We start from the raw sequence: 16,338 nt of genomic DNA, 5'->3' as shown, positions 1-16,338 counted from the left end.
ATTACCTCCCTAGTTCGAACTAGGGTGGTAGTGTAGACATACCCGTACATCCCTAATGCCAACTATGCATAAGCAACTGGACTCTACTCCTGGGAAGTGGCTGGTAGGGTTGCCAGGTGTCCAGTTTTGAACCGGACAGTCCAGTATTTGAGGGTTCTGTCTGGGAAATAAATTGAGAGAATACCAGACATATAAATGTCCGGTATTTTCTAAGTAAGTTTTATTATTATGTGTATCAGTACGTAGTTGTGTACTGCCTGGCTGGTAGCCACGCTTGCACTGCCTGAGCATGTCCACCAGCCAGGCAAACGCAACAACACAGTACAGAGGAGGGGGGCAGAGCCTGGGCCAGATGGAATCCCTGGGGCCGGACTCACCCGTGCTTCGCCAGGACTGTGCGCGGGATGGGCAGCACCCCAGAATCTGCATGCACCCGGGCCAGCCCCACTCCCCACTGGCCGATTCTCTCTCCCCATCCCCACCCTGGCCATCCCCACTCCCTCCCAGCCAGCCTTGCTTCCCACTGGCCGGTTCTCCCCTCTGCCCCCTGATCTCCCCCTGCCCAGCACCGTTCACTCCAACCCCCTCTCAACCAGCCCTGCTTCCCGCTGGCTGGTACCCCCCGCCCTGACCTCCTGGCCAGCCCCGCTCTCCTCCAGGCTGGTGCCCTCCTCCCCCATCTGGATAAAGTATGTCCGGTATTTTTTTTTTTAAGCCATCTGGTAACCCTAGTGTCTGGGAAGGGCTCTAAAGACCACTTGACACACATACTTCATTTAAATTATTATCACTTATTTTTCGTATTCAGCAGTGCCCACAGTATGCTGTGTGATGAAGATACAATCCCCGCCCCAGAGAATTCACAATTTGAGAGGACAAGCAATAATCAGAATGTGAGCTGAAGTGTTAAAATACACAATACATCCATTTCTTATATGAATAAATCTCAACTTGACCTTCACCCTAGTGATTATGCATATCAGAATTGTATGTATTTTGATACGGCCCTGTCTCAGCTCCTTCATAGGCTGCCTATATTGTAAGGTGTTTGGGGGCAGGAACATGTCTTCCTTTTTGTGTAGATTGTGCTTAGCATATTGTGGAGGTGCACCAGAATACAAATAGGAATGAGACTGCCTAAGAACAGTGCCATGTCACTCTTCATAACAATTCCTGCTTCTTGATTGGCTTCTGGCATTTTAATGCTCCATGTGATGTCTGCCCAGATAAACCATGAAAGCGTGCAAATAAAGATATAAATCATGGCATGCCGTGCACTGTGTCTGAATCTATGCCCTTGCTCTTGGAGACTTCTTGCCAAGGGCCAGCAGCAAAGAACTAATAGGTGAACCAGCTTTTGTTAGCCTGAGAGAGCATTCTATAAATTAAAGAAGACACACACATACCTTTTTATGATTTGCTTTTTAACTGGATTACAATATAGGACTTGGCTTTGGGAAACTGTCCTGTTAACTCTCATGGTTGTTAAGTCACCCAAACCTGGCGTTCACAAGGTAGTAAAACTCACCTGGTAGATTTCCAAAGGAAGAGGGGATTTTATGCTCAGAGTCAGAGATCAAATACAACTGAGGAGAATGACTGTTCAGGAATGTCCTGTAGTTCTTTTAGAATAGATTAAAACCAAAGGATAATCCCTTAGTCAGCCAAGGAAAGTCACTACACTAGCATAACCCATGAACTGCTGTCAGCTAGCATAGATTTTACTGCTGCTGAGCAAAGGGTCTGATTCTGGAGCACTTACGCTCACTGTGTAGTATCTATTTATGTAAATAGCCCTATGGCTTACTCACAAAAATAGCATGCAACATGTGAAAGGATTCAATGCTCAAAGAAGCTGTCTTGGCCGATGCAGGCTTTGAATTTGTAAAGTGCATCCAGGTAAAATCCAGATTGGTTCTAGTTTGGTGAAAACATATTGGATGGATATTGGTTTGCACAACTCAGACTAACAGTTCGTATCTGAGTGCCTTTTAGCCAAACATTTAGAGTTGTGGGGTATTTTTTGATAAATGGTTCAGGTTTAGGCCCATTTTTTCCTCTGTTAGCTTACTAACATTTATACAAATATATATTACTAGCAGGTGAGACTTGGTGTTGATAGGCAAAGTCATTTTGTGTAGATTACACTTATAGGAAAGTTCAAGAAATTAAATATATGTAATAGAATTTTTTATTAATGTGCTTGCAAATGGTAAGTAAAAGAACAGTTTTAAATTTATAGGATTTCAACTTCAAACATTCATTTTATTGAATAATTACCATAAATAGTAAATTTGAATCAGAAACTCGTAAAGCTTCCATTAATCTTTCCATAACTGATTTGAATTATCTTGTGATTTGTAATAGTAAACATTTTCTTTGAACTACAATGACAGTTGAATAGGTGACTTGATTTTAATTTTGCTAGCAACTATTTTTATGAACTTTAATCGTAATAGTCAAGACTTTTTTCCAATGAAAAACAAAAATACAGTAAAACTCCAATAGTCCGGCACTCCTGATAGTCCGGCATGAAAATGGCAAGAGCCTAGTGAGGGAGCTTCAGCAAAAAATGAGTCACAAGGTAACAGCAGCTGAACTGAGCAAAAAGGGTAAAAAAGGCTTAAAAAAACCCTAAAATATTACAGTATACAGGCAGTCCCCGGGTTACATGGATCCGACTTACATCGGATCCCTGCTTACAAACAGGGTGAGGCAACCCCGCACTAGCTGCTTCCCCCCAGCAGACCAGGGAGACGTGAAGCTAGCGCCCCCCGCAGCAGACCAGGGAGACGTGGAGCGGCTTTTCTCAGCAGACACCTCAGCTTGAGAATAAAGGACTGAGGGAAGTGAGGTGTGGGAGAATAAAACTGAGCTCTGGAGAAATGTTTGGCTAGAGTTTCCCCTACAATATGTACCAGTTCCGACTTACATACAAATTCAACTTAAGAACAAACCTACAGTCCCTATCTTGTACGTAACCCGGGGACTGCCTGTACTGTATACAGTATGTATAATAAAAAGGGTTAAGAACACTTTATATACAGTATATAATGTATACAGTGTGTGTGTGTGTGTGTGTATATATATGTGTGTGTGTGTGTGTGTGTGTGTGTGTGTGTGTGTGTGTGTGTATATATATATATATATATATATATATATATACACACACACACACACACACAAAGTATAAGCAGCTTATAGTACCTCCTGATAGTCTGGCATATCTGATAATCTGGCACCACCTAGGTCCCATACGTTCTGGATTATCGGAAATCTACTGTAATTTTTATTTAAACCTTTTATCCAGTGTATTCCAATGTAAAAAGTAGTGCATTCAGCTAACTTAAGTGGCAGGATTTGTTTACGCAAAGTTTGGTATCTACAGGTAATCATGAAGTATGAAGTATGACTTCAAATCCACAAACAAAATATATAATAGATTGGCAAGAATTTAAATGTGATCTAAATACAATGTTTTCAAAATATTTATTCCCAGGTGTATACCGTATATACTCGAGTATAAGCCGAGTTTTTCAGCACAGTTTTTGTGCTGAAAAATGTCCCCCTCGGCTTATACTCGAGTCAACCTCCTGCTCGCGGGCGGGCTCAGCGCGTCTCTGCTGCCAGCCGGGTCTAGACGCGTGAACCCGGAGCTCCGGCCCCCCAGCCCCTGCCCTCCTGGCCCTTCCGGCCCCTTCCCTCCTGACCCTCTCAGCCCCCCTGTCCCCTTGTCCCCCCCAGCCCCTGTCTCCACGTCCCCCCCAGCCCCTGCCCTCCTGGCCCTCCCGGCCCCCCTGTCCCCTTGTCCCCCTGAGCCCCTGCCCTCCTGGCCCACCCAGTCCCTGCCCCCTCGGCCCCCCAGCCCCTGCCCTCCTGGCTCTCCTGGCCCCCCAGCCCCTGCCTGCCCGGCACCATGGGCCCTTGCCGCGTGGGAGGAAGGGCGTTTGGGGCCGTTTGCCATGACGCTCGGGTGCAGCGCTGAGCTCGGGAACAGCTGGGCCAGGAGCCGACTCGGCACCGTGGGCGTCTGTTCTGGAAGCGCCCGGGAGCCCTGATCACGAGCTTGGGCCCGATTCTGGGGCAGGTGCACAAGGACCAGCCGCTGCTCCCTGCTCCCCCTCCCCTCCCCTCCCGTGGTAAAATCCAGCCAGCACCGGCACCCGCTCCCCCCGCTGGCTCACTGGCCCATCGACGCCCGGCCCGGGTCTCGCACAGCCTCCCCCCCCCCCCCCCCGCTGGCTCGTTGGCCCATCGACGCCCGGCCCGGGTCTCGCACAGCCTCCTCCCCCCCCCGCTGGCTCGTTTAGAGGGGGCTCATTGGCAGGCGAGGGGGCCGGAACGTGGGGGCTGCGGGGCGGGGGCGGCGGGGGCTGAGCTGTGGCCGTGCCTGCAGAACCATATTGTTTTTGTTGACCCCCTTTTCCACTTACAGAGCTAGGTTATTGTTTTTCTTTGAAATAAATATTCATGTAATTTTATTGGTATCTATCTTCATTTTTTACATTTACTAGTAGCTGCCTCATTTCCTACCCTAGGCTTATACTCGAGTCAATATTTTTTCCCAGTTCTTTGGGGTAAAATTAGGTGCCTCGGCTTATATTCGGGTCAGCTTATACTCGAGTATATACGGTAATTGTTTTCCTAGTAAAGTGATTGCCTTCAGGAATAGACAAACCCCAGTAACCAAAGTGTAGATACTTGTACCCAGGATAAACATCTAGTACTAAAATCAGGCCTGATGTAAGTAGATGCATGGATGAGACTGGACCACATTAAGTGATGACATATGTTTGGTACAAGTGACACTTTGCATATGAGTTAGTAAGAAAATAAATGAAAGAGGTAATATACCATGGCCTCTCTAATGCTCTTACCGTAAACAAGATTTTTGTTTTTAATACACACACACACACACACTTCAGATTATAAGATTTATCTCCCCCCCCCCACACACACACACACTTCAGATTGTAAGATTTATCCCCATAGCCATTTTTAGCTTTCTAGGCGGTTTACAAATATCTAACTATCCTAGGTACTAACATGGCCCCCATTACTGCAATATCATAGCTCCTCAGAATCTTTTAACAGCTGAATCTCCAAGCACCTCTTTGAGCTATGGAAGATTTGTTTTCATTATTTGTCATAAGGGGAACTGAGGCACAGAGACTCTGACTTGCTTGGTGTCACACTGGAAGAATGTGGCAGGGTAGGGAATTGTACATGAATCTCGGGCGAGTGCCCAAACCACCTCGCGTTGCCATCAGGCAGATAAAGTCAAAATCCTGCTCCTTAAGTTCTTTCTTGTACCCTAGCAATGCCCGTTTGGGTCCCAAAGGAAAACTCAGGCATGTCTGCACTACAAATTACTTCAGTATAACTTACATCACACAAGTATGAATAATCTACACCATGAGCTACGCAAGTTGCTCCAACCTAAATGCCAGCATGGGCAGTACTACTTCAGTGAAAGCTTTCCACAAACACAGCTACTCTCTCATATGCAGGCAGGAGTTAGTAAGCCGATGGGAAAATTGTCTCTTCTTGGCTTTGAGACTCTTTACCAGAAGTGCTGCAGCAATGCAGCTACGTGAGTCCAGCTGTGCTGCTGTAGTGTAGACATAGCCTTTTTGGATACCTGTTGCCAGATATTCATAATGCATGAACATGTCCAAAAATAGAGAAAATGAATTGTGTGTGGTTCAGTTTGAAACTGACAGCATGCCAGAGAAAGTAGATTGCCTCATTTAACTAGTTTTCATGGAGGAATAACTGCCTTCTACAATATTTTGAATGTATTTGCTTGATGCCCACTGAGATAGACAGGCATTTTACAGAGAGTAAGAAAACAAGTCCAGAATTCATCAAGCTCCAATCTCCTTAAACCTTGAGAATTTAGTAAGTATTCAAAGCCTGTTCCTCCAAATCTTCACTCAGACAAGTAATCTTTAGGCAGACGAATAGCCTCATTGATGTCGAGAAATTGCTCACGAGTTATGATTTGCGGAACGATGCCCATTATTTATTATTTACAGTCACAGCCTCCTAGTTTTTATATTGGCTCACAAGAAACAAGGCAGCTGCTTTACCTGGAAGTCCTAAAAAATGTCCAGTGTACAAATTTAGTACACTCAGGGTATGTCTACACTGCATAGCTTTTCCAGAAAAACGGCCGTTTTTCCAGAAAAACTACACTTACGTCCACACTGCTATTGAGTTCTTTCGATAGAAAGTCAAAAGAACAGAGGGGGTTTTCCGACAGCAGTAAACCTCTTTCTATGAGGAAGAAGCCTTTTTTCCAAAAAAGCTTTTTCGGAAAAAGGCGTGTGTGGACGCAACAGAGTGTTTTTTCGAAAGAAGAAGCCTCCAGAAAAAAGAACAGGTGCACTGATGGCCACTCCATCCACAGTAATCGCAACTGAAACGCAAGATAGCATCCAATCAATGTGGACGCTATCTTTCAAAAAAGTACATCATTTTTTCATTGCGCTTTTGCTGTGTACACGCTCTTGAAAAAAGTTTTTCTGGCAGATCTCTTCTGGAAAAGCTTCTGCCGAAGGAAGCTTGCAGTCTACTTGTATTACTCAGTATCCCTAGTCTCTGCCTTGGCATAAGCCTGCATGGCCCATGCTGAGATGATGAGCTCCACAAATTGTTTTTTAAGGGGTGCAGATAGAACACGAATACAAAGATGTTGCTTCCAATGCAGGCTGGGTCTTTGGAGGGACTTATGCTCTGATGCCAGTTTGATTGACACATTCTGTGAGTAGTCCCCGTTGATTGCCTTTATTGAAATTCATTGGGCTTGCTAATATGAACCAGCTTTACAGAGAAGTCCACACAGGATTTTCACTTGACCATTTCAGTCCCTTTTCATTGCTGCTGTTTCAAAGAAGCACAAGTCTAATTCTGTACTTGCATATTCCACTTCCACCCTACTATAAAACCATTGACTTCAGCTGATTTACAGGTCTGTAAATGGAGGAGATTTGAGCTTTTTATGTGTTGTTTGAAAATGAAAATGAAGTTTGTTATCACTGGTAAAACAACTGCTGTATTTGTTCCCTGTTGAAGCAAAATTTAGGAAGCTTTTGTTTAAGCAGTGTTGCCTCTCCGTCCATTTGGTATCTGCTTCTATAACATGAGAGCTTTTAAAAGCATTTATTTCTTACTTTCTAGTCGTAACCTTGATAAGTACTCAAGAATATGTCTCCTTAATAGAGGCACAAACCCTGAGTATAAGGTTCTACTTGTTCATTAGGCAGTTTTCTACTTTTCAGGGTGAATTCCTTTGGATAATATTGAATTTTGGAATGAAACAAAACAAAGAAACACTCCCTTCCCGCAGGCCAGCTAATGTACCAGGACCATCCATTTTTAAAAAATTATATCACAAACGTTTCTACAAACTATGCTAGAAAATAAAAAACCTAGAATTTCTGAAAGCCTGTACAAGAATGCTGAAATGCACTCGAAGGTAAAAATCCTCCATATAGTAATGCTCGTTTCGTTATAACAGGATTAACTTTATCCATGTTGATGACGACTAACCTACTGATTCTTACTGAGTTAGGGACATGTGAGATATTAATAATTAGTATTATTCAGTATGCTGCTTGCTTGTATGAAAGTGTCTGTTACTAGGACAGTTCCTCCATTAACTTACTGATTATACCTGGGGTGGCCAATAATTTTTGCAGGGGGGCCCACTTAACGAATTTTTGTACATGGTCATGGGCCGTCTCTACCCTGGAAGGGACAGGGCTGAGAACTAGCATCCCCCAGAGTTGTCTGGAACTAGAGGCTTTGAATTAAAAACACAGGAAAGTGCTTACAGCTGCCAGCCCCACCGCTACCTCATAGCCTGGCAGCTGTCCACAGTTGCTGTGGCTATTTAAAGGACTTGCAGCTCTGGCCCCTACCAAGGTAGTGCCACGACCATGAGCTGTGAGCCATTTAAATATGATCCTGCTGCCTGAGCCACCTCCAGGAAATTCGGTGGCATGGGTAACATGATATAAATAGAAAGCAGCCCACAGGCCAGATCAAAGTGTTAGGTGGGCTGAATCCCTGTCCTGGGTTATACCCTAATTAAATAAATAAAATAAACCTCATATCATTTTCAAACATAAAAGGTATTTTTTCTTTGTGCACTTCAGTGTCTGAGTATGCAGTACACAGCGCCCTCCCCCTTCCAAGCCTGGTAGGGGGTTAGCCCTCGTCCTCTGACTAGTAGGAGGAGCACAGTTGTCCTCTTGAATGACCTTGCAGCACAGTAGGGCTGGGCCAACTGTGGGGGAATTGGCCCTCAATGTTGCTATAAGTGAAATGTGCTAAAACTAAAACACTCTATAAGTAATAAGGGAAGGTGGAAACTGAGTCGGGAAGAAGAAAGCGGGTCTGGGAAGAGTGTGGTTGTTGAGCAACAAATGGGAGGAGGGTCCTCCTCAGAAGTGAATTGAATGACCAGCTCCTAGAGACCACTGCTTTAGATGTGTCTCTGAAGCAAGTCAACCCTTATGCCTTGATTTAGGCTCTGGTTGAGGGGTGTTGGGCCCAGGCAGTGCCATCCTTTATATTCACCTTTTGGTTTTATAGCAAAATATGCCACAAAGGCATAAACTCCACCTATGTGTGAAGGAGCCTTCCTGACTAACCTGGCTTACACTGTTAAACACGTTGTGCTGGGCTATATCCATCCCATGGTGTAATGGAGATACACAGGGGCAGAATAGCAAATACAATCTCTAGCCTCTTTTTCAGGCTTGTCTTTCATGAGCTTGCTGCAATGTGAATGTTCTAGAGAGAAACTTTACGTTATTCTAGAGCATGGGGAGACCGGTTCTCTTCTATGCATAGGAAACATAAGCTGTTGGAGTTGTGGAAGAGACATTGATCATTATCCTAAGAAATCTAGCATTCTGCTCATAGAGGTTTTCCTGTAATACTGTTAGAAGTTTCTAAGATGAGTATTACAGACACATTTCACAACTTTTTTTCTTTTAACCAGGTAGACAAGAAAATTGTCCGAACTGAAATAGGCGTTCTCCTTCGCCTCTCACATCCAAACATTGTAAGTGGGTATTTTTACAGTGTTTCACTGTGTGGCTCTCATTAACAATGTATTTAGTTTCTCATACCACAGTAATGATCTTTATAGCTCACCTTGTGCACTAAAAAGGCTTCAAATAAATATCTGGGGCGTTATCTAAGATCACTAGGTCAGAGTTGCATTTTAAAGTAAATTATTAAAGTTTCTGCCATGTAGAGAGAGACAATTTACAAAAACAAGCCTTTTGCTTAAAGGGGAACCTTGCAGAAAAAGGATAAATAGAGCCAGCTAGCAGTGTCATCGTTATTAATCCCTGGAGAGAAGGGAATGCCTTGTGTTTGTGTAACCCACACACCTTCTAGAGATGGTGTACTGTTCCATGTAGAGGTACTTAGACCACTTATAAAGAGGAAGAAAGAGTGTGCTCTACAGACTTAACTGAGAGTCAACTGGCTTTTAGCTCAAGCTGTAGAGGCTCATGTACTAAGCTCCAGAGGTTCTAGGTTCCATTCCACCTATCAGCATTACATTTGTCTTCAGGGACTTCCTCTGTAAGACTCAGGGAGATGTGCTGAAGTGCTGTAAAGATAGCAGTCTCTAATTTTTCTGTGTTTGAGAGAGGGTTGCAGAGTTATGAGCGGTGAGTATGTAGGGACGAAAGACAGAAGGATCCCAGATGAGGAAAAAAGCAAAAAACAAATAATTAGGCACCACAAACAATACTTCCAATTAATTGCTTAACTGATACAAGCATGAACTTTGTAATTATTGTTAGTAGCATCTTCCATTTTACTAAAATACGTTTGTGGTAGAGTATCCTACAGTGCATAGACGCGGTTGAAGAGAGAAATGAGAAAATAATTACTCTATTTGGTATTTTTCTCCAGATAAAATTGAAGGAGATATTTGAAACCCCCACTGAAATCAGTCTTGTTCTGGAATTGGTCACAGGAGGGGAGCTATTTGACAGGTGAGTGTTTTATGCAAAATGCACCCTGCAACATCCATAGGGAATTTTGTGGTGTTCACCTTACAATGCCTTGCCCAGCAAGGAATCATGTAGAATTTATAGTAATTGAAGTAGTTCCATCTGATTGAGGAATACTTCTGTGAGTAAAAGTCTGCAGACTCTGGCTCCAAATGAATACAAGGTTTCTCAGTGGAGATCTTTTAAATAAAATACCAAATAAGTAAAAAATGGAGGAAATAAGTCAATAAAATCTAAATAGCACATAGTGTTGCAGAAGAGGACTCATCAGGCAAACATCAAAGCCGGGGTCATGCAGGCAGTCAGAAAGTGAATAAGGAAGCAGTGTGCTGTGCAAGAAAGGGACACTTGGAACACAGCAGAAAAAATGCTAGGCAAAAGTCAGGGGAACAGTGGTTAGAAGGGAGAAATGCCATACAAAAAGTTGGTCTGCTGAGCAGTGAGAGAGGCCCTTGCGCCCTCTCCCCCCCCCCCCCCATTTAGCACTTAATTATATCTGTGACAATTCAGCACATCTGTAAAATGATTTTGCAAGAAAATTGTTAAATTCTGCAGACTATTTAACTATACTGCTTCACAGTCAGAAACATATTGGTATCTGTGTATAGAATTATGAAAAAATCTGTAAGCTATTCTTTTTGGTATGGTTTCATGTTAAGGTTTCTTAAGAGAGCTTTTTATTTTTGTTTTAGAGCAAAACATGGTCAAAGCCTTCATTGCTCACTTGTTAAACAAACCCTTTGTACTGCTGAACTAATCTGCTGATGAACAGTGCTGTCCAAATCACACTGGACCAGGATATTTAATCTTTCCTTCCCGAGGCTTAACTGTTTAATATTTAAATGGAATATAATATAAGTATGCATTAAAGAAATTGAACGTGAAATGAACTTTGATTTGGGGAAACACAAATTTGTCCTTTTTTCTATGGATAATAGAACACAGGAGAAGCAAACCCTTCACTGACTCATTCAGTTGAGAGAAGAAAAGTGTGCATACATGTGCATGCACATGCCATATCCGGTCACAGCTGTCAGGCAAAACATAGTGCTAATTACACCATTAAAATCCAGTAAGCTAGCATGCCAGGAGACTGTGCAGCACCAGACTTCTCTGTAGAGGAGACTTTTGTATGGCAAGTTTTTGTACGGTATCATGGAGAAGGACATTTCAAAGAAATGGTTCTTTTTTCTGTGAAAAACAATCGGTGAGGTTGGGAGGGCTTGAAGGTAGCATCTCTTCCTATCTCAGCTTACAGTAGCCGAATGGAGCCCCTTTGAAGACTGTCTGGGACTTGCTTTCACTTTGGAGGCTAGGATTTCATATGCTAAGATATGGCAGTTTTCACATGAGCAGCCTTTTCCTTAGGCTGTAATTGCTTTCTCAGGATTGGGCCCCCTATTACATTTTACACATGGTCTAGCAAGTCAGCTGCTACAAATTGCCCAGCTCCATCTACAGCATTGCTAGTTGAAGCAAAGATGTGTTTTGCCAGTGCCTCAAATCATGGTTCACCTTTCTGCTGTTAGTGATGAGCACCTATGGAAATCTTCACTTCATATGTGATTTGAAAAATCATCAAATGTTATTTTGCATTAATTTTTTCTAACAAAAGACAGTGGCTTGCTTTCCAGCAGAAACATAAAAAGCAGCCAACATCTTTGGCACTGGCATCATAGATTTCAGGACTGAAACAAATAATTGTGATAATCTAGTTTGACCTCCTTTATAATACAGGCCATACAACTTCCTAAAATAATTCCTAGAACATCTCTGTGGCCTCCACTTTTTGTTTTTAGATTTCTACATTTACATTTAGCCATATTAAAACACATTATTTGTACCCAGCTTTCCAAAAGCTCCAGGTTCTTCTATATCAGTAACCTGTCTTCTTCATTATTTACCCAAATTTTTGCATCATTTGCAAACTTCCTGCCCCCCCCCCCAGCATCTCCAGGGGATGGTGAATGATTGCTGAGCCATGGTTCCTAGCCTCCCTAAAGTATCCTGGGGCATTTATTCATTGGGGCAGGCGGGTTGCCAGGCTACTGTTCCTGGCCCCTCCGGCATCTGCTTGAGCCAAGCAGTCCACCTGTCCCTGGTTCATGGCCCCCCAACGTGTTCTGAGAGTCGGGGGCTTCCAGGCCAAGGTTTGCACCCCCCCCAGCATGTCCTGGTGGCAGGGGAAGTGTTTTGTTTGAACCCTCCTGGCATCTCCAGAGGGTAGGTGTGGCTGGGGTGGCCAAATGTGCTCTCCTTCCCTCCATGTTTCCTAGGGGTGGGGGTTGCCATTGGGTTATAGTTCCTGGCCCCACTCTCATGGGGACAGGGAGCTTCCAGGTTGCAGTTCCTGCCGCCTGGTGTTAGCTGGTCGGGGAGGGGCTGCTGGGCTGCAGTTCATGCCCCCTGCCCGCCCCATGGAGGTGGGAGCTGCCAGAGCTGCACTGACGAGCTCCGGAGGTGGTCCCAAGCAGGGAGGGGGCATGGCAGGGTGTCTGACTGGCAGGGCTCCCCCTATGTGGCGCTGCAGCTCTGTGCCAGGTGGGAGAGGTTTGGGGCAGGGGTGCTACTTATCCGGATGTGGAGCTACATCCTCAGCTGGCCACACTCTGCCTATTGTGGCTGCTTCCAGTGGTCATTCTGCAGTACAGCTGTCCCCCACATCTACTGTCCCCCAGTATATAGTATCCCTCCTCTCTCTGCCCCATCCATTTTCATGTTAGGGAAAACAGTACCATTCCAGGCACTGCCCATTTTCCTGGTACAACGAAACCCTGACCTTGCTTTAAGTTAGGCTAAGAGGAATGTGCCTACCAAATTTGGTGGTCTTAGGTCTTATCTTTTAAGAAGAGTTCTTTTACATACTCACAGATATTTCTAATATATCCAATATAGATTGACAAACTTAAAAACTTCAAACTTTCCACACGTGTTCATCTTAATGTATCCAGAATAAGCTATGGTGAGAAAATCAACTTCTACACTGTAAAGGGTTACTTCTAGCACTTCCAAGTTTTCTGTCACCTAATTGGGGCTGTCCGTACACCTCTATTTAAAGTCTGTTAGTCCCAGCAGCATAGTAAAGGGATATCTGCACTGCCAGCTTTCCCATCATCTTTTCCATTAGCTTAATATTTCAATTGCATATGAACAATTAGTTTCTGATCTGCTTTTACCAATGCATAATGTCCAGAGTACACACATGGATCTGGTTGCACATTTGCTCTCTTGTGGCGATAATGCTGCATCTAAACACTAGCAGCTGGTGTCAGATTAGTTCTCCAGTATCCAGTATTAGTTCTCCACTGTGACTTTTCATGTGCTGTTGGTTTCATACAATTCTCATATGAAAAGATCTGCGTAATAATAAGACATACATAACCTTGAGCAATCTTTATATATTATATATAAGATGTCAATCAGTGTACCCATAGTTAAGTATATGACTAAGAAATCAAAATGTGCTTTCATTCTTATATTTCTTCAGTCGTATTTTGAAAAACATGAGAAATTCAAACTGAGAGGTCAATCTTAATTCTCTGATTCAGATGAATTCTATTATAAAAATCAAAGATAAAATTCAGGAAGATACTGTCTCAGACTTTCAAAATCATCTTCTCCTTCATAATATTTAAATAAATACATTCACATGTAACTTATGTTGTCAAAACATAGGAACTTGAACTCTAACCATGTCTGATGACTTGGTATGGCCCGTGTGTTTGTCATCAAAGCACACATTTGTGTTGACATTGCTGATAACTGAACAAATGTTTTTGGTGTATGGCGAGTTAACTTTACACTGTACCCAAGTCTCAGACGTATGAGACAAGGGGTACGTCTAGACTACATGGCTCCGTCAACGGAGCTAAGTAAGCTAGTTTACCCGGCATAGGCAAAGAAGCAGAGATTTAAATAATTCCCGCTTCATTAAAATAAACATGGCTGTCACGCTGTGCCGACGGTCAGCTGATCTGGCATAGCACGGTAGTCTAGACGCGGATCTGTCGGCTGGGGAACCCTTTGCCGACCGATTCCTTATGCCTCGTGAAACGAGGTTTACAGGATTGGTTGGCAAAGGCTTCCCCAGCCGACACATCCATGTCTAGACTACCGCGCTGAGCCGGATCCAGCTGATTGTTGGCACAGAGTGGCGGCCATGTTTATTTTAATGAAGAGGGGATTATTTAAATCCCCGCTTCTTTGCCTGTGCTGGGTAAACTAGTTTACATGGCTCCGTCGACGGAGCCATGTAGTCTAGATGTACCCCAAATGTTGGATTAGATCCTTTTCTGCATTCTGATTGCATCATTGTACTGCTCTGGCTCCAGTTCTATGTAGTATCCTTAAAGCAAATCTAACTGGACATGGGAAGGTTCCCTCAGGTGTGACAGCTTCCTTACCAAACCTTCCCAGCTACCAGTGTCGGGGACATGATTGAGGCTTTCCTTCATTGCATCTTTCCATGGCTGCCAAAAGAGTCTGTTCAGGTCCTTCCCAGACAACATACATTTGAGCAGTGCTAAGGTTCCTCTTATCAAGACCAGCATCTGACTTAGCAGGCAGAGAGCCATAGGATTTGGGAAAGGATCACAAAATGTACTTTCATACCCCTTCCTCACTCACAGCTGCAGTGAGTGATGCTTAACCACAGCTAAGGGTCTGGTCGTTTATATTTCTACTGAAGATTTTGGCTGGGGAGAGGAGAGATTAAATTAGTTCTTGAAAGTAATTTCCTATTTGGATGACCTTGTGTGGAGCAAAAATGTAGTGGTAATTCCTGTAAATACGCTTCATGTGCTTTTTAAAATGTAGATAACCAGAAGATACAGTCTAGCAGCTTCTCTCATCCATTTATTGTAACAAGAAAAGTCTGAGTTAATCCTGAGAGCTCTACTCTTAAAGTGCCTTCAGAGGGCAATGTCTTGAATTTTAGTTCAAATAAACAGAGGCAAACTTTTTAATCTGAATCAAAAGCCACAGTAGGAAAAGAATTTAGGTCCTTTGACTTCAAAAGAATGCAAATTTCTTTTTGATTTTTTTTCCAGCTCATTGAAGAGTTCCTGATAGACCCATGTTGGCCTCTTACTATTCTTCCTGTTTTTCCTTCACATAAGAATAGTTGGCAGCTATGTATTTGATGTGGTTTCCTGGAGAAACTGCCAGCTTTCGTAAACTTCTTTATCTCTCGGCTTCTCTTTTCCCATTATTCTTTGAGAGTGCATTAAAGTCTGCTTTTTTTAAAAGTCCATTCTCCTTATTGTGCTTCTCACTCCTTTCTTTCCTTAGAATTGTTACGTTTCTCATTTCATGATCATTTTCTTCAAAGCTGCCTTTTACCTTTACGTTTTCAATTAATTCTTCCCTGTTAACCAGAATCAACTCTTGGCTGTCTGACTGAATATTTTCTCCACTTTTTGAAACAAGAACTGGACCCCAAGAGATGCAGGCATAGAAGCAGTAGCAGTGGTGAGGGGCTATTTTTCTCCTATTGTGGGTTCTTCCTTGAGATGTACCTGCAAGTTGAAGTAAAACTATCACCCTGCCTTTTTTTTATTGGCAAACACATGTGGCTAACTCTTAGTCTCCCAGTTGCCTTGGTCTCATAGGCTGTTTTTCCCAGGATGTCCTCAATCATTTTTCTATTTTATTTTTGCTCCTTTCATCATAATGACATTGCCTCTTATGTCTGGTCAATGAGTTTTTTCTTTCTTCTTTTTTCATTCCCTTTACCCTTTCTTTCTAAGCATAGCATGTGATCGATAATGTTAATTACCATTAATTTCCATTGAAATGCTTCCCAGTCACAAGGTACAATTCATTAACATCTTAGAACCTGCTTTTAGGCTTTGCTCAGACGTATTAAACTGTTTCTCTATTATGAGAGAGAATGGTTTTTGCTGCTATACTTGCCTGCTGTAGTGACCCTTCCACTATGACTCTGCCTTTTCCCAGGGTCATCTTCTTTCAGAAATCAATCTCAGATTATTTTTTCTATTCCAGTGTTGTTCAAATTTATTTCACTCTCATCTCACTGAATATCCCAATTTCAACAATTTCTGGCTGTACCAATAATTTCTTTTTAACTAAATACCAAAAGTTATGTTTTGCAAACTGGTAGAAATCATTCTTGTCATTCCATTTCCTACCTCATCTCAACTTTACTTTGTCCTATTCAAAAATCTCACATTCCCTCAGGAACTAAGACATCTTGACCACTAATTCTTTTGCTGCTGCTTTCATCTACAGTCATGCTGGAAGGATATAACAAGTGGGGTTTCACAAGGGTCAGTTT

General features: G+C 43.0%; 1 protein-coding gene across 4 annotated transcripts in view; it reads left to right on the top strand.

The window, feature by feature from the left end:
• The window catches only part of CAMK4 (calcium/calmodulin dependent protein kinase IV), a 291,954-nt gene that overhangs the window by 148,363 nt on the left and 127,253 nt on the right, over positions 1-16,338 (top strand). For all 4 annotated transcript variants that reach the window (XM_006134451.5, XM_025190384.3, XM_025190385.3 and 1 more), the window contains 2 exons: positions 9,014-9,076; positions 9,943-10,025. In XM_006134451.5, coding sequence (XP_006134513.1) covers positions 9,014-9,076; positions 9,943-10,025 — 146 coding nt within the window. The remainder of the gene's footprint in view (positions 1-9,013; positions 9,077-9,942; positions 10,026-16,338) is intronic.

The sequence above is a fragment of the Pelodiscus sinensis genome, chromosome 6, assembly GCF_052426305.1.
Source record: "Pelodiscus sinensis isolate ZL-2025 chromosome 6, ASM5242630v1, whole genome shotgun sequence".
NCBI classification, from domain to species: Eukaryota; Metazoa; Chordata; order Testudines; family Trionychidae; genus Pelodiscus; species Pelodiscus sinensis.
This window is presented reverse-complemented; position numbering and strand designations above follow the sequence as displayed.